The sequence below is a fragment of the Triturus cristatus genome, chromosome 5_2 (genome assembly GCF_964204655.1).
Source record: "Triturus cristatus chromosome 5_2, aTriCri1.1, whole genome shotgun sequence".
NCBI lineage: Eukaryota > Metazoa > Chordata > Amphibia > Caudata > Salamandridae > Triturus > Triturus cristatus.
Genome location: NC_140588.1, coordinates 1,131,333,742 through 1,131,353,264, shown reverse-complemented (window position 1 = coordinate 1,131,353,264; position 19,523 = coordinate 1,131,333,742). Strand labels below are relative to the sequence as shown.

At 42.4% G+C, this 19,523-nt stretch overlaps 1 protein-coding gene across 1 annotated transcript in view; it reads left to right on the top strand.

The window, feature by feature from the left end:
• Positions 1–19,523, top strand: part of LOC146829894 (uncharacterized) — a 411,701-nt gene that overhangs the window by 204,638 nt on the left and 187,540 nt on the right. Inside the window, exons 4-5 of the mRNA XM_085608541.1 lie at positions 7,657–7,679; positions 7,758–7,864. Coding sequence (XP_085464667.1) covers positions 7,657–7,679; positions 7,758–7,864 — 130 coding nt within the window. The remainder of the gene's footprint in view (positions 1–7,656; positions 7,680–7,757; positions 7,865–19,523) is intronic.

The window sequence follows — 19,523 nt, the reverse complement described above, 5'->3', positions numbered from 1 at the left end:
ACCTCTTGTCGACAATATTGCAATTTTGAGAGAGACACTTTGTGGTGGAAGGCAGACAAATGACGCAACAATGACAAGGTAGCGTTTTTGCAAATCTTTTCAGTATCCGCGGCGATCAGTAAATCGTCGACGTACTGAATGAGGATAGCGCCATTCGGTAAAACCAGTGCATCAAGCTGCGCTTTTAAAGCCTGACTGTATATTGATGGACTCTCACAGTAGCCTTGGGGAGCGCGTTTAAAGCGGAAGCTGCGACCTCCTAAACTAAAGCCAAAGATGTCTCTGCTCTCCTCTGCAATTGGGATGCTAAAGAAAGCATTCTTTAGATCGATCACTGAGAACCATGCAGCCGAGGCTGGAATCATGGTTAACAAGGCAGTTATATCAGGGACAACTGGAAACTGTGGTACCACAATCTTATTAACCTCTCTAAGATCAATCACAAATCTGTAAACAGGTGGCTGTGAAGGGTCCGTTCGTTTTAAGACAGGTAAGACAGGACTATTGCAAACGTTGCCTCTTGTCTCTTCAATTACGCCCTTCTTAATCAAATCGCTGACAATTGCTAACAATGCTTTCTGACCTTCATTGGAGATCTTGTACTGGGGAATACGTGGCAATCTGACATTGGCTTTCAAAGTAACCACATTTGGCGGTATTTCCAGGAGACCCACATCATTGGGACCAGTAGCCCAAAGGGCATCCGGAAGGGATGACAATTCAGGTGGCATTGTATTTTTAGACAAATACATCTTCCTCGCCTAATGTAAGTTGTACTCCTGAGGGAGAACAATATAGCGTGGCATGCAATCTTTTTAGCAAATCTAAGCCTAGCAAATTCTCACCACAACCTGTCGTTAGTATGAGGGGTGCTTTCAGCTCACAAGGTCCAACAGAAAGCGACATAGGACTCGAAATCGGGTTCCGAACTGGGGCGCCAGAAAAACCTACTGAGACATTTATTTCGCCAGACAAAGGCGCGCCAGGGAGTTTTGAATGCATAATTGAACTTTTTGCAGCACCAGTGTCCAGCAGAAAGGGCTCCGTTACATTTGCTGTAGTAACTTTAACATAAGGTCCGCTCTGACCACTGGCACTGAAACAACTCTCTCTCTCTGTCTACGGCTGTCCTAGTAACCATCATCTTCTACATGGTTGTCTTCTGCATAATAATCGTTACTGTAGTACTGAGCTGTATTGCCAGTCGCATTGGCTTGCTGATCAAAGCTATTTATGGTATTTTGAGGCGGAAGAGGACGTGTGTTCTGGGGAATATTTCCACGCCCCCTGCCTCTAGAAGCTTGCTGACCACCTCTACCTCTTGCGCCATACGCATTACTGTTACGCTGCATTAATTTAGGGCAACTATATTTGAAATGACCTTCCTCTTTGCAATATGAACATTGGTTGGGACCTACAGGGATTCGTGGTTGATAATACCCGTTCATTTGCTGATTATTCTGAAATTGTTGGGGCTGCTGATAGATACCTTGTGTTTGCCTATAATTACTCTGTCCTCCACGTGGCGGATAAGCCTGCTGCAAGATGACCTTTGTCTTTAGTTCCTTCGTTTTCTTATCTGTTCTATCCTTCTCATCTTTGTCTCTATTCTCATAATACTGTGCAGTAGCCAGTATTTGCGCTGAAGAGGAAACAGCCCAAGAACTTTCTGAGTCTTTAAGTTTCTTACACAACTCGGGGAGTAGATTCTGCACAAATTTATCAACAAATAGTCGTTGGCCACCTTCAGTGCTCATGTCTTGACCACTGTGGTCGATAAACGTTTCTTCAAACCTGGTAAAGAAATCGGACACTGTCTCATCTTTCTTCTGCTTGCATGCGGACAGTTTGTCCCAATTCACGCGCATCACAGGCATTATAGTTTTCATGTAGGTAATAATTCTACCAGGGAGCGCTGCTATGAGGGGCTCAGGTTTTGCACCACCAACTTGTCTAGCGTCTGCAGCAACGATATTAGCCCACGTGTCACCTAGTTCCGCAGCGTGATCTACATTACGAGTAGATCCCCATAAAGGCTGTGGAACCACATTCCCAAACAGCATATCTATGTCAGCCAAATTCATTACACATGATTCTGCAGTTTGGGATAACTCCTTATAATATCCTGCAGGGTTTTTACGGGGGTCAGGCAATGTCTGTTTAAGTGCTAACACCTCAGATCGCTTCCATGGGACATGTACCCAAACACGCTGAAAATGTGCTAGGACAGCTGGATTAGCATTCAGATCAGCAGGTCTCCAAACTGGAGGAACCTCACGCATCGGATATTGGCGCGCTTTTACCTCCTTCCCCCCAGGGAATTCCTGTTCGAACAATGATTGCTGACAATCCACATTTCTGAGGGACAATAAAGTCGCAACTGCTTTATCTACATTGGGGCCCACAATTACACCTATTCCGAAATCAAATCGTACTCGACACAATTCCTGTGGGTTTGGGTTTACACCTTTATCCTCCAATTCCTCACAGAGGAATTCACACATTTTATCAAAGACATACCTCTGTTTTGGGGCATCCCATTGGTGGAAAACGTTAACAACCTGTTCCACATCATAGAGTGAAGGGAAACCAATCCACCTACGCGCCAGATGATCCAACACCTCTTTCTCTTCGGGACCAGGTAGCTGACTACGCAACTGCTTACGCTGTAAACCAGGAGTCGCACTAGATGACCCAAAGAGAGGCGACATTAGACTAGTAACTACATTAGCTAGTCGTTGTCGTGCTGAAGGAGAAGTTGAAGCGAAAACAGGGGGATAGACAGAGGGAAGAAAAACAGACTCAGATACAGGTACCGGGGTAGTGTAAGAAGGAGCGCCAGGGGAAACCGCTGGCGTGCTAGGCAAAGTCGCAGAAAGCGCGGGGGTAACAGGTAGCAAAACTGGCGGCCCTTGAGGGGGCTGCACTGCAGGGATAGGAGCCAGTTTAGGAGCTGGCAGCTGCGGGAAGGATTGCGGCATATTTACTAGAGGTTGCGCATTTACAAGTTGTGGAGGTGCGGTGGCATTTTGCGCATACGGGGGTGGCGAACTTAGCAAATGGGACATTAGGGAATCATTTTCTTTCTCTTTTGTCTCATCTTGCACAAGGGGTGACAAAACAGGATAACATTTATCAATCCCTAATTTGCGCTGTCTGTGTAATTGCTCATTCCTTTGCTCTTCCTCATTATCTTTAAATTGCACAGCTGCTTGCATCACTGACATACCTCTCTCTCTCTTATTTCTTTTCGCTAGCTTAATTTCCTTCTGTTTGGCTTCCTTTCGCCATAGGCGGAAAGAATCAAACATCGCCGGCCGGGCTTTCTTTTTAAACAATTTTACTTCCAAATTATCTAAGATATCTGTATCGAAACTTCCATTCTGGGGCCATTTTAAAACACCGTCCTTTCTGGTGTATCGGATCCATACTTCATTATATGCAATGGGGCCCACGCCATGTTTTACATAAAGCTCATAAGTTGGAGCTCCAATTGGAGGAACCGGACATGAATCCTCTAACTGGAAATCCCTTCCACAACCCTAACAAAACAATCTACAAAATACACTAGAACCAGGCATCTTCGCTCACTAGTCTAGTTTCAAACGTCAAAGGATTATCGAATATGATAGTCTCGTGAACACACGAGTCCTCTGGCTTTGGGACTTGCAAGCACCAAATCGAAATGATCCCGAAGGATACCAAATTCAAACTGGGAGACGCTCCACTTATACTTAACTGAATATTGATGATCGATGGCGTCACCAGAAGACTCTCTCGATTGTTTCGCTCTACCAAAAATCGTCAGGGGTCCAAAACAGGGCGATTAATCAGGGCAGCAGTCCTTCGTAGCCGTCGGGACGCGGAGAACCTTGCAGAAAAGACCTTCGGACCACGTCGACATGCAGGGGTCGATGAAGTGGCGGCCTTCCTCCAGAATTTCCACACGAAGCTCCTCACGAACCTCTGGCTTGGACCGGTACCGCTGAAATGGCGCTGAGTTGGGCGCCAACTGAAGTACTGGGTATTTTAAGCCCAGCGGTGCAGGGGAACACACCCTATGACTTCAGGGTTCTTCCTGTTTCAGACCTACAGAAACACAGAGTCTTCTGGGTGAAGTCAAAGATCGTTTATTGGCTGCAGACCAATTACAGGCGTCCTAGAAGTACAACAGCGTGTATGTTCTCAGGAGACTGCTGAAAATCACAGAAACGGGCTTCTCCTTAAATATAGATTTTCCTGCCTTAGGCATACATTCCTAGGTTTATGGCATGGTCATTCACAAGTATACATTACAAACGAAAAAGCAGAGTCATGATGACCATCCCACATTCCAGTGAAGCCAGCCCGCAATTATTTACACAGCAAGGCTCAGATCCCACATCAGATATCGATAGGCCCCAATAAACATGAGCATCTCCTGTTTGGGAAACAAGCCATAAAGCAGGAACAGTCAGGTGCGAAAGAGATTAGCTGGAGGCTCGTGTAGGATGAAAAGACTTTATGATGTGTAGAGCCCTGATGCTAATCACAGGTGGCCAGAGGACGGGGAACTCGTGAGACCAGTTTGACCCGGGGCAGCGGAGCCAAGCTGCCCAGGTCACAGAAAAGTCAAGGAAAGGCACATGTGCTCTGAAAGGCCCGTTTTAGCTTTATGCTATATAGCCTTTGTGAGGGCAACCATAAGATGGCCACTGATACAAAATGGAACCCACGTAGTGATGTGAAATAGCGTATACACAGTGCATTCATAGCTAAAACGTTACAAAAAGCACTTGTACATACCGCATTAACCATTCGCGGTTCACTAATACCGGGATAGACAGGGGTAGGGCCCTGTCTCCTACGCGGTCCCAAATTCTAAAGTACGACAGTCCCTTGATACAGACCAATGCTCCTTACTAATCCTCCTGGACCTATCGGCAGCCTTCGATACGGTAGACCATCAACTACTCATGAAGGTACTCCATGAAAGGCTAGGGGCTGAAGAGGTGGTCTTATGCTGGTTCGGCTCCTTTCTCCAGAATCGCTCTCAAAGAGTAAAAATCAAAAATTCTCGTTGGACCTTCACCCTGCCAGCAGAGGCGTCCCCCAAGGATCAGTCCTCTCCCCGCAACTTTTCAACATATACATGGAACCCCTCACCACTATACTCAAAAGATCCCTTCCACCTTTATGCGGACGACACCCAGATTTATCTTGAAACCTCCTCCTTTGAAGACATCCAGAGACTCAACGACACTCTCTGAGAAGTCCAATACTGGCTCTCTTTAAACCACCTGAAATTGAATCAAGACAAGACATAAATCCTCCTCATTTCCAACAAAACAGAGAACCCCTAAAATGCAGCTTTAAGAATGGTCACCAGAGTAAAAAATATATGACCATATCTCGCCCGCACTCAGAGAGTTGAAATGGCTCCCAGTTGAAATGCTAGGCTGTTTCAGAACTGCCTGCCTCACGCACAAAGCCCTCCACATAGGGAAACCTGCCTACCTGGCCTCCAAACTCACGAAGGCCGGTCAGACAAGGACCCTCTGGAGTACCCACACTCTATCCTCATCGAGCTGAAAGCCCTAAAAAAAACAAAAACGCAGCCCGATCCTTCTCTGGAAATGCGTCCAAAATATGGAACTCCATCCCAGTCCATATCAGGAGTATCACCTCCTCTCTAACATTAAAAAGGCAGCTCAAAGACCTCTACCCCAATCGCTTCTTCCCAAATGGATAGATTGCAACCAAAATTCACAAGCGTGCACACTACTGCACTATGACACTTTAAAACCAAGACTTCTACCTCATACCTAGCCTGACTCCTCCCCACTATCCCCCTGGATCGGAAGGATCGGAAGGATGCGTGGCTTGAACTACTGTGTTCACTATTACGGGACTATGTAACTTTCTCTCTATCTTTATACAACATGCCAAGTCCTTTACTGCACCCTGTGCCTTCCTGTTCACTACTGCTATAATATGTGTTTTCCTCTTTACAAAGTGTTGTAAAGCACTCCGATACCTTCGGGTCTGGCTAGCGCTCAATAAAACTCCTTGATAAATAAATAATAAATATAAGCAAACAAAATAATTTAAAACCATAACATGAGGTCGGCATGTGAGTGAAAATAGGTTGAATATGGGTTTTTCCTAATGTAATGCCAGTGCATTTGCCTGACAATGGTTACAAGGGAATCCATGAATTAAAAGCCCTGTTCCACCCCTTGAGATCCATTACAATGGTTCATTGCCAAGGCGGATTATCTGCAATCATTAAAACAAGAACACATTTGATACAACAGTTATCGCAGAGGCAGCTCGGAGATGGTCTGGGAGATGCTCAAGGATCAGGGAGGTGAGATGGAGACAAGAAGGTGAAAGACATGTGGAGACATTGGGAAATGCTAGAAGATAAGCAGGCAAAGGGCACTCCATGGAAAAACTATGGATGAGTGAGTGGGAAGGATACTGGGACTGATTGGGAAACCAAGGGGAAAGGAGGTCCACGGAAGCCACGGTGAAGGTGCATGAGGCCCCATGAGCACTTGTGGGCCTTCTGTGGAGTTAGAGAGACTTGAGGAGCCTGAGGGAATACATTTTGACTGATGGGGATACATGAGATAACGGAACAAAGGTGGAGGCTTGAGGACTAGTTGTAAAGAGAAACAACACGTTTGATTTTGATGTGGCAATAAACATTGTTGTAGCTACTCCATGAGTGAAAGAGGATCATAATTCTAGTAATGGATCAACAGTAATGTGCAGTTGGAATTCACTTTTACTTCTAAGAAGGGGGCACTGGACGAGAGGCAATGCTTGACCGGTGAGGGTCTCATGAAGGGTGGAGAGGCCTTCCAGGTGGGATGGCAGATATAGATGACAGTCTGGACCTGCATTATGTGGAAATATGAAAACAGCTTTCAGCTTGGTTATTATGTCTATTTGATGTACCTTTGGTTGTATGGGGTTGAAATTATATGCACTAAAAGATTATGCGTAAGTTTTGCAGTAAGGTGACATTGCCATCATCTGCACCACATATTTCTTGGTCTGAAAACTGTCCCTTGGCATGGGAGGACTGGTCCCGGCAGGGCACAGGGGTGCTCTTCCACTCAGCTTTAGGGCTTTGAGGTTTATTTCTAAGTATGCGCTGGTGTGAGATGCTGGAGCTACAAAGTTAAAGAGTTTGTGATAAACTACCCTATTATCAATCCTTTTCATGTCAGCAGGATAAAGCATGTGTGATGCTTCTCCTTAATATGAATTGATAAGAAAAATTCATGCAATGTCATTCTCCCAGAAATAGATTTTGGAGAATGTGTGGACTTAAAAAAGTGATATTTATATAGAGTGAAGATAGCCGAACGGCAATGGAGCGCTGCACAGAGTGAATGTCATTAGCCCCAATGCCTCCATGGGGAGTTGAGGGGACCCTTCATTCCACAGTAGATATAAAATGATGCCGTCAAATGTCAAGGGGAAATGATCTCACTTATGCTTCATGATTTGGGGTAAATACGATGACTGGTGAATAAAGATCTGTGCAGACCTAGTAACTGTAAACATTGCTCTATAGACTACCATCGTAAAAGGCACTGCTATTAAATTTGGTTTTACTTTGTAACACAACTGAATCTGTGTTTTTATTTTTTTTCATTCTAGGATGCAAGAAACTTTATAAACAGGTGAGGTCCTGGTCTTTGCACAGTGAATCATTATGAATGAGTAAAGAGCAGGCAGTAATGATGCTCCTGTCATTTCAGGCCTGAAAGCGAGAAGCCTGCAGCAATCTTCACAGAGCTGTCAAACTCTGCCTGCAGTGTTCCACTCCAGCACTGTGTTGCTGCAAAAATGGTGAAAAGATTCGGAGGTAAAGATCTTTCATATTATGGGATGAAAGGGACACCTCATCTGTAGAGACCATGCCATCATCTAGTGAGGGTACAGGTGTGATCTTGCCCACCCTTCTATCAAAAGTGGGCTGTCACAAAGCCCTAACATCCTGGATTTCTGACAGAAGGTTGCCTACGCATCTTCCCTTGCATTGTTCTGTGTCTTTTCTCAGCCCCTGTGGCTTCTTCTTGGTTGGAGTGGAAGGGGAGAGGTACCGGTGAATACATAGCACAAGCAGGCAGTAACAGACATCAGTTTATCAAGAAATTAATGAGGCAATGCCCAGTCCTAGAAACCAGCACAAGTGGTCCAGCCAATAAAGTGCAACACTGGCCCATGGCAGTACATGCATTTGTGGACCTAGGTTATAAACAGATCAATTTTAGAGGCATTATAAGACTCAGTATCCATAGGCAGTAAATTCATGAGTAGCTCTACCCAGGAAATGTGCATCAATGCCTCACATGGCAACAAGCTGTAATGTCTCTACACATTCTCAGCTTCACTAGATCACTGTAAGGATTCAGGGGTATCATTTCATATAAGTTGTTGCAAAGGCTTCACCATTTCGGCATAACCAAACATCCTCTCTTTGTAGTAGCCCACCATTTCCCAAAAGGTACGCACCCGGGAGGCAGTTGCAAGGTGGGGCTACTTACGAATGGCTTCTACTCTTTCAGGGGACTAGTGGCTTTTGCTAGCGGGAGTGTCTTAGCCAAGGTATGTCACTCGCGGAGGCAAAAATGCATTTTTTTTCTTGACACCTCAGGGCGTTTCTTAACCAATTTGGTGAGTAGACAGACTGAGTTCTCCTTTCACTGGTCTAGAGTAATAAATTTCAAAAAGAAATCAACATATTGGATTAGAGTAGACTCCCTCAGGAACACTAATGTGTACAAATTATCTTTGAGGCCTTATGAACAGATTGAGGGAGACTGTATAAATCCTTGAGGGAGATGAGTCCATGAAAGTTGGCCCTTCAAATGTGAATGAGAAGAGATATTGACTCTCCTCATGTACTGGTTGGAAAAGAAAGTAGAAAGAGAGTCAACCACAGTGAAATAGTGGGCACTGGGGGATTACAAGAAACAATGGCAGGAGGGCAGGGAACCACAGGGAATTATGGAGGGAGAAGTGTGGATGGGGATGTGTGTGTATCATCAGCTTCACTTGGGTGGAGAGATGAGGGAGGCTGTTTAGACAGCTGCCCTAGCATTTGTCCCAAGTTTTCGAATGTGATCATGGGACTCCACACTCACCGGTCTCTACACCCCAGGGTTTACTGTGCATGTATACACACATAAGAGGGAAGGGGAGCCGAGAAGAATGTTTAAGACCTGTGAGGGTAAGCTCCACAGTCTACAAATAATAATACAATATAGAACCCTTGGGTCTAAACTATGAACAAAAGTAAGAGGCTATCCAAAGAAAGCCTTTAGAGTCTTTTGGGGTGTCCCTTTATTAGGACGAGATCCCCCAACCACCATGGGTGGCATGCATCATCATTGGGATTCTCCTTGTGACGGGATGCCTAGTCCTGCCATTGGCTACAACCCTCTCTCTGAGAGTGAGAAGATCAGGGATAATTTTGTTCCTAGTTTGGGATATACTAAATCCAACAATGATGAATAGCAAATTAAGGGGCATATGTACAAGCCCCTATCGCCACCACAATGTCACCTATAGTGAGGGGCTGCGCCTTCAGTACAAGACAGCATTAACGTGACTTAACGCTGCCTTGTACATAAGGCCCCATTTCCCGCTATGGTTAGCGTGAAAGGGGTGTGCAGTGGGTGTTGCAGTGGACGTTCTACCACATCACCCATTCATTTTGACACTGCCCTCTATGTACAAGGGTGGTGTACATAGGAGGCAGCGACAAAATTAAGACCAGGTAAAAACTGGTCTTATGATGGGTAAACGAGGAGAAACGCATTATTTCTCCTCGTTTTCCCTTTTTCCATGTGTGGTGCCTTGTGCAGCACCCAAGGAAAAATCAAAATGCCATGATTTGTTTATGTACAGGAAGGTGTCCCTTCCTATACATAGACAAACGTCTAAAAAAATGCCATATTGTCACTTTCATGTGTGCTGCATGAAGCAGCATACATGAAGGTGCAGAATGGCATTCTAGGATTGTTTATGTGCAGAAAGGGACACCTTCCTACACATAAACAATCCTCCCCTGCACGCAGACACCCTTGCACTCCCTTGCAAGGGTGCTTGTGTTGGCGCTAAGTTGCTAAATCTATCACCATCACAGGGGGAAACGCAAGGCTGCACCACATTCTTGTAAATATGGTGCAGCCTTGCTTTTCAGAAGTGGAGGAGAGAGGCGTTAAGCCAGAAAGGCTAATGCCTCTCTTCTCTACTTCCTTGTGCATATCTCCCTAGGTTAGGTCAGATGTATAGTGATGGTGAAAAGATAAGATAAAACGGGCTACCAGGTGCATAATATACCTTTATTGACATGTCCTGGGGCCAGGATTAAAAACAGGGCACTGGCAGGGGTAGCATATACGTGCGAGTTAGTGAAAAAAAAATGGGTCTACATGTTTCAGCCTGTTGACCCTCAAAAGAGGTGTTGTGGCTTTCGTCATTACCAATGTGTGCTGCTGCTTGCTAAAGTAATGTATCCACAATTACTATATAAGTGGTAATCGATAATCATGAAGAATTTCCTGAGCATTTCTCAAATCATCAGGAAAACAGTGAAAATGAAAAGGAAAATACAAAACTAGTGATTATTTTCTTCTCTTGCAAGTCTCAAAGTGGATTAACTGGTGATACCTATACAGGGGCATAACTGTGAAGGAACTGGTTAAAATATTCTCAAAAAGGCATAGATGTATAATATGGACATTGTTACTCTTACTTTGTTGATTTAAATTGAAGCAATATTTTTATGCTACACAACACAAAACAGTGTATATTAACTTTGTAGATACATACTGACAGAAAATATATATATATCTTCATGTCTTACCCATATGTTGCAGGAAGATAGCCTCAGCTGAGGGAGGGGGCTCCGCTCTGTAAAAACATATATATATGAAAAGATTTAGTGAACTCACTTACATCTGTTGTTTACAAAATTGAGCTGTCAAGTGTAACGGGGAAAGAAATCCAATCTTAAAAGAGGATTCTGTTTTAGTTATTTTGCAGCCTAAGGCTTAATCCACGAACTTCTGATCGCCCAGAACAGTCTCCTGGACCATTGTTTTGTGCCTAATATTAACTGGATATTTTACCTATTTCCATAATTTAGATTGTTTTACTATTAATCTGAATCTTTTAAAACTCTGTTTTTTGTATACAAGCACCAAATGTCCTTTTTATAAAAAATAGAAACAAATTGTAATGGTTTTAAGTAATCACACAATAAAGTACTATTATTATTATACTAGGGACAACTTGGTTTCAAGGAAACTATGATCTTTATGCCATGATCATTTAGTGGTGATGGAAGTCCATGGAATGTCACCATTGACTCCATTAGTGTCACTGTGTAGCCTATATATCCATCGTTGCTCTCTCTGAAATAAAAAAAAAACTTGTCGTTTCAGTAATATGTGATGGGATGTAAGGCTGGTCATGGAGCGGCTACTTCGGATCGTCTGCTGTATAATTCTTCTCTAAAAAATGATTGGCCAGCTTGATAGCCTGTTTCTTGCACAGTATAGTGCTTTTATGTTCCATGATTCTTGTCTTGAGTTTCCAAGTAGTCATCCCTACTTTGTGTAATACACAGTGGCATGCGACAAGGTAAATCAGTTTTTCACTGTTGCAGTTCGTATGTCGTTTCAGTTCCCAGGTTCTGTCAGTGCCGATGTTGATGGAAGTTATATGGCTTGTTTGGGAACACACACCACAGGAGCCGCATGAGAAATGTCTCTTTTTAGCTGGTAATCCCCATAGAGTGTCCTATCTTCCTGTCCCGGGGCCTTGTATGAACCAATCTATCTCTTAAATTAGTACTTCTTTTCAATGCAAATAAAGGTATTTCAATGGAAGTGTTGCCTGTGTTCCAACTGTTCCAATTATTACAGATCGATTTCTTAATCTGATTGGGGAAAGTACTGTATGTATTGACACATGTTAGTCTGGACATCGGCTTCTTGGGTGGGGCAGTCTCTAAGAGTACTTCTCTACTATTGTTCCGTGCCCTCTTCGCTGACTGATGTACCAGATGAGATGGATAATCTCTTTTCCTTAACTGGGACGTCAGAGTCTCCACATATTCTACAAGTGTATGTAGACAAACAATTCCTCCTGATGCGTGTGAACTGTCCAAAGGGAAGGTTGTCTCATAAAGACTTCGGATGGTAACTATTATAGGACAACAGTGCATTCCGAGCCATCGGTTTCTTGTACAGCTCGGTTTTGAGGCCTTCTCCTAATGGTACATCAGCATGTCTTAAAGAGGGAGACTAGTTTTATTAAACCCTAGGGTGAACTTCAGGAAGCCATTCTGGTTATTCAACACTGGTGGAAATCAATGATGGTATCCAGCTCTCCACAACAAAACCAGGAGTGCAGTTCCTCTGGGAGAGGGGGGGGGGGTTAAGAAAAAGGGGGGAGAGCGATTAGTCTCTATAGAATGCCCTCACACACCTAGCAAGGTGTCATGCTTCATCATAGGGCTGTGCTCTTCGTCGGGCCGGCGCTGCAATGCCCGACGGGCTCCCGCGAAGGGGCTCTTTATCAGAGATCTTTTTAGAGACAGCCGTATAGCTGCGTGGGGGTAGGTGCAACAAGTGTAGTGAGTGATAGTGAGGTGAGTTAAAATAGGTATGGTATTGCCAATCGATGAACCATTTTATTCTGGTGGTATACCAGCCTAAGTAAAATCGGTGACCCCCGAGGGATTATAATGCTCCCTAGGGAAGCTCTCCACGCCATATGACTAAAATGTCATCAATATATTGTTTCCACATAAGTATGTGAGCCCTGAAGGGATAGTTTGTGACAACACCTGTCCCTCTTTGAAAGCATATACAGTTTAGTTAAGCTCGGTGCAAATGTGCTGCCCATCGATATACCCGATACTTGAAGGCATAGAGTATCCTCAAAGCTGAAGAAATTCGCTTTCATTGCTATCAGCGCACAGTCCATAATGAATTGGGCCGGAGTGATAGTATCCAGTTCTTTTCCTTCTAGTAGGGTCTTGATGGTCCAGAGAGTCTCGTCCTGTGGAATGCAGGTGTATAAAGACTCCACATCGAACGAGACCAGATAATCCATTTCAACTTCAAAGGTTACATCTGTAAATTGTTTGAGGAAGTCTTTGGCATCTTGCAGGTACGTGGGCTTTTCAATAACAAGTGATCGGAAGAAGTAGTTGAGACAAACAGTCAAGTACAGAGCCAATCCCTGAGATGGTGGGTCACCCAGGAATGGGGTCTCTCTGCTATATGCATTTTTGGGAGTACGTAAAAATATGGAGTCACAGGGTTTAAAGTGACACAAAAGTCCGCTTACTCAGGGGTGATCCATCCAATTTCTTTTGCTTTATCCACTAAAGCAGTGATTTCTGACTTGAGTCTTTTAGTGGGGTCCAGCTTCAGAGGGTGTTAGGAGTATCTTGTATTCAGCTGTTTCAGACATTCCGTTCTGTACGTATTTGTGTTCAAGATCACTGCTGCCTCGCCATTGTCTGTAGGTTTTATAATGATTCATTCATCATTGCTTAGTATGTCCAGTGCTCTGAGTTCACTTTTCAGTAAGTTGTGAAAGTGTCTCTAGTTAGTCACAAAAATGCTTTCAACCTCCTTTAGAGCAGCTTTTTCAAAAGTGAGGACATGGGGCGATTTCGTTTGCAAAAGTTGGTACTAGGATTGTTACATCCGTGTTTTCTGTTTTGTCTGAAAAAAAGAAGTGTAACCGGATAATTCAAAAGAACTGTGCTAGTTCTGATGTTCATTGCCATTCTCCTCCTTATTTTGTTTGTCTTTTTCAGTTTGAAGTTCTTAATAATGTTTTCTCTGTTTCTTTCATCTTTCTCTCTTGTCAGACCTTCTAAATCTTGTTTCTCAAATTAAATCTGATATCTGTAAAACAATAAACAATAAATGAACATCTACAATAAATAACTGTATTACTTATTTACGGACTAACTGGTTATTCCTGCATCTAGAATTTATAATCAGTTTTACAAGACATTCTTTCTGTTTACTTTTTGCTCTACTTTAAACCGTACACATATATAATGCTCTATCCATCTACCTCTCTTGAATGTATGTATTATAGATATGCTAAGTATAACTGAGTATAACTGTGTGCGTATGTGAGTTAGTGACTGAGTTAATGTGTCGTTGGGTGTGTCACTATATATATTACTTGGTCCCATAATGTCTCACTGTATTTATCAGCAAGTATGTAACTAAGTCAATGACTGCGTCAGTGCATCCACGGATGCCTCAGTCTATATATCAGTGTGTCCCAGAGAATCTCTCTATCTGCATAAGTCAGTGTGTCAGTGTTTCACTGTACCTATCACTCTCTCACAGTATCTGCGTATGTGTATAAGTGAGTGTGTCACAATATCACTCAATGCATCATTGTGTTTATGAGTGTATCAGTGTATGTATTAGTGCCTACAATGGTGTCTCAGTGTATGTATCAGTGAGTACATGAGTAACTCAGAGAGTACATCAGAGCATTCATGAGTGTCTTAGTGTATATATAGAAATATACAGGCTATGTAACTGTGTGTATGGCTGTGGTTGTGTATCAGTGAATGCATTGCTGACTGCATGGATGTGTCAGTGAATCTATCACTATGTCCCAGAGTGTGAAATTGTACGTATATGTTAGTGTATAAATGAGTCTGTGAGTGCATTATTGTGTACATGGGGGCCTCAGTGTACTTATCAATGAAACCCAGGGTCTTTGAGTGTCTGTACAAGTGTATGAGCCAGTCCCTGAGTGTATCAATGTGTCCATGATAGTGTAACTGTATGCATCAATGTCTTCCAGGTTGTCTAACTGTATGCATAAGTGTGTTTGTTAGTGTGTTAGTGGACACATCCCTGTGTCCATAGCTTCTTTATAGTTGTACTCTACCGTTGCTAATTAGTTATGCAAAAAAGACTGTCCTTTTATTCTTCCCTCTATTTTGTACAGTACACACATATAACTGTCTATCTATCTACCTCCCTTATACATCGGTATTATAGATAGACTGAATGTCTTGTTCAAGGTATTCATGTGTGTGCATGTTTATAGCTATATACATCACTGTTTCACATATTCTATTATTGTATGTCTCACTATAAATTGGGTCCTGTAAATACCACTATTATTCTTTTGCTGGCTATCTAGCTTTCTACAAATGTTAGTATTTACTTTATAGCGTTTGTCCCTGAATTACAGTGTTCACTTAGGGTCTCTCAATCCTTATCTGTATGTCATACCTGTATTGTTGCCCGATTACTTTGTGCCTCTCTCTATAAGTGTGTTACTTTATATATGATTCTGTGCTTTAATTTCTTACAATATCTTCCAGTATCTGTACATGTCCCGCTATATAGTTCAATTTCTCTCTGGGTACCTCAGCTTACAAGTTACTAATTAGCTATCTATCTAACCGCATACATCAATATCTCTCGGAGGTACTTAGTGCACACATCTGCTTACTTCGTACTTTGACTGTATTCTTTGCTCTGTTTCTGTATGCATAGCTATATCATTATGTGTGAAAAGGAAATATATTTAGCTATAGCTTGCTGTCTTACTAAACGCAATATTGGGAACCAGGCCATCTTATTCTATAAATCTGTTTATATGTCACTGCATAACTGTATACATAATAAAACAGCTCAATATCGCACTGCATATGTTAGCATTTCACTCCTAGCGTCACTTCTTACATTGGTGTATATTTGTGTTTTGTTTTCCTTCACAACTTTTTACTCATACTTGCTGATCAGTAGACTTTACTTTGTTTTCATTTTCTACTCTCTTTTAGCATTTCCTTTTAGTGTTTTCAAACATCCTGCTCACTTTCACCCACCTTACTCACACTCACTCTTTCTCTATTAACTATTTTTGTATGCTACAGCCTAATTCATATACCTGTTAAATGTGATTGTTTGTGGGTATTCTACTTTCTCAGAATCAGGTTGTCAAACTTGTCTCAAGAAAGACACAAAAACTGACTACAAGAATGGTGAATGTTTCTCATACAAGGCAACCATTAATGGCAAACTTTTCAACTTTGCTTTCAAGATTACAGAGGCTATAAACAAATAGAAACACTGAATTTATTGTATTTGGTAGCGGTTGTGGCCAAGATCTGTGGATCCACAAGTGGATCTGCGGTGCTCAGAACAGCCCTCTGTGTAAACCAAAACTATTCCTAAACACTATCACTTACACTCCACTTCCTACACATCCCTAAGTTTAGACCCAAACAATCTGTATTAATTATTTCTTTCATGAACAATTTCTCCACACATTGATATTCTAGATTTTCATGTTCCCTTCCCCATACTCTTGTAGCTCTTATTCCATAGTAACCAAAATTGAAATATTCTCAACTAGCAGTAGGTCACACGTTCACAACAATCTCTACAGCAGCATGCTAACTTCCAAACACAAGACAGCAGGTGTGGTTGACTGTATTCAATTAGAAAGATATACCACATAGCCAATCACGCATGTACTTATTATGAGTTTATATCACAAGCTAATTTTAAATGGTGCCATAATTGCAGCATCCAATCAAGTGTGATTTTGTACATTCTCCTTGCTATGGTCTCTTTTAACTGGCCTCATTTTGAAAGCTGCCTAATTCACTGTCAGCCCTCTCTTCAGCCTTCTCCTGTGTGCTATTGCTCCATCCTTGAAAATGGTTAGAGTGTGGATTGTAGATCATAGCTTTGTGTTCTAGGCTAGAGAGTTTGCTAGAAAGAGTGAGATTGACTGGGACTTGAATTGCCTAATGTGGATATTAGTTGGTTTTTGCCAGAGAGGGTTAAAGTGGTAGCAATTGCTTTCATTGGTTGATAGTATTATGAATTCCCAAAATCCAGACCTCATAATTGTGATGGCAAAGACCTGGGCACACTGACAGTGGTAGGGCTAGAAATCCTAATTAAGAATACTTTTGAACCATTTATGAAACTTTTCCCTCACACTGCCTTGGTGATTTCTAACATATGCCAGAGGCGGAAATGGAAGTGGGCTTCTGAATTCTGTCCACAGATAGAGAAAGCCAAGAAATATGTGGATTAAGCTGTGTCAGCATTCCTCAGAGACCATAACACGGGTTCTGTCTATAATAATAACCTGCGCTATAACATTCATGGAATATACAGGAGAGATGGTGTTTACTTCACAGATGAAGGCAATAGAGTGTTTCTGAACAACTTGAAACTCTGCATCCACTCGTATATGTAGTCATCATATACACACAATGAAAACAAAGACTCTTCTAAGAGCCACTCTAATTCCGAAACAGTTAATATTTTTGTAACTATAAAACCAAAATGTATCGACCTTTTAGTGACAGAATATCAACACCTAAAATAACCACATACCACAATATCAAGTTACAAACATTGATGTCAAAAATATCGACATCCTATATTTATAATGATAAGTACAAAAATATCGGGAGAAAACATTTTGTTCTCATAAATATAATTGCACAAAATGTTGTTTTATATATATATATTCACAAAAAAAAACCATAGGTTTTACAGACATTACAGTTAGGAATTAGCATTTAAAAAACCTTTGAAATTCACTAAAAAACCATAGGTTTCAGGGACGTTATAGTCAGTAGGACATTTGACTAATATAAAACCAGAGAAATTTGCCCATTATAGTTAGTTGAGCTAACTATAACTCGCCGCCCGCAATGCACTGGTGATGACGTCAAATATTACATCACTCATAACATGGACAGTGACATCACTGATGACATCACTGAAGACATCTCAAATGACATCACTGATGACATCACAGATGAAATCATCCAGTGAATGTGTGTTTCTGTAAAGTTTTAATACTTTTCATATATATCTATGCCAAGGTGTATTGAAGAATGAGTGGATTTACAAGTGCCTGAACGGATTATTTAGTAGGTGCGTGACTGACTGTATAAGGGAGGGATTAAACGTGTCTTACTGAATGCATGGGTTAGTGACTAAACTGTGTGAAAGTCTGTATTAGTGTCTCAGTTGGTGTATAAGCAGATGCATGGGTTGGTGAGTAGCTACATGAGTATCTATATGGGTTATTGATTTGTTGTCTGGGTATCTCTATTGAGGTTCTGGACTTTTAAGAGTCCAGAGGTGTCAGGGAAACAACACCCGAAGACCCCTGAGTTCCTTCCTGTCTCGGTGCACAAATAAACAGAGACGCGGGTTTCTCGATGGTGGCGTCAGAGACCAAGATTTATTCACTGCAGGGACACAGAAGAAATAGGAACCACACAGAGGCAGAATCTACGAGACTGTTCAAATTGCATTAAGTGGGTTGTTCCTTAAAAACACGAAAAATGTCTTTAGGCAACATTAAACGAATATTTCTCATGCCCAACCCGGTATCCCAAACAAACAGTAAATAGACATCAAACAATAACTAGTCGTAGGTTTTCGGTATTCGATCAGGTCCACTTGTCAGTTTTCCATTCTTTGCCCGATCCTCCCCATTATAAAAATCGTAACCTCCCCATTGTAAAAGCCCAGAAGGAGAGGAGCAGAGCCAGGTGCAAAGGATTGAAAAGTAGGATAAGAGGTGTTTATGGATCATAAACGGGCATGGCTACCGTCTTCGGCCTTTCAGTCAGGACAATGGACACGAGAACCAGTATAGCAGGACTGGCCTCAGGCACGGGAGGCAGCTTGATTCTGCCTAGTCATGCAGCGTCAGCCTTTCTCGGGGCTCGGGCTTACGTATCCTTAACAAGGTGATTCTGCCGGGGTCATCGCCCGTTCATTGACTATGTGAGGGCAAGAAACAAAATGGATGCCGTAACTAAAATGGATGCTATGACTTAACAACAGAATGCCCTATTTCTCAGTGAATTCATGCTAGTTGCGCAGCGAAAACACTGTCATGCATATAATGGATCATTTACGGTTCATTGGTACCAAAATCGTGTCAGTACTACGATACCGAATACACGGGTTCGGATCTCTACAGAACCTCAGACCGTCCTTTTGCCCTTACATAGGCAAATAACTTACTCCATGTCAGAGTCCATTTCTATGTTCATCAGGTCACTGATATGTTGCTGAAGCATTACTCTATCCCGTGGCGTATCTCTAAAAACAGGTGGTCTTCTTACGCATGTCGAAACACAAAGGCTACATAAGGCAGGACCACACTGAACAATGAGACAGCACGAAAATAAAAATACCAACGCAACACCAGTGACTATCAGAACCTTCTATCCCCACGCAGATAACAGACTCCAGAACCATCCCATTAATGACCAGTCACCTTCCTCTTCATGAATAGAGTCAGAGATTTTGTGTAACTTAGAGATGGCCTTATATACCGTTGGCGCATTATCTGGGATAAAAACACAGCAACTCGATTGGATCATCTTACATACCCCACCTCGATCTGCAAGTAACACATCAAGGACCATACTGTTCTGTAACGTCATGAGGCGATCCGCT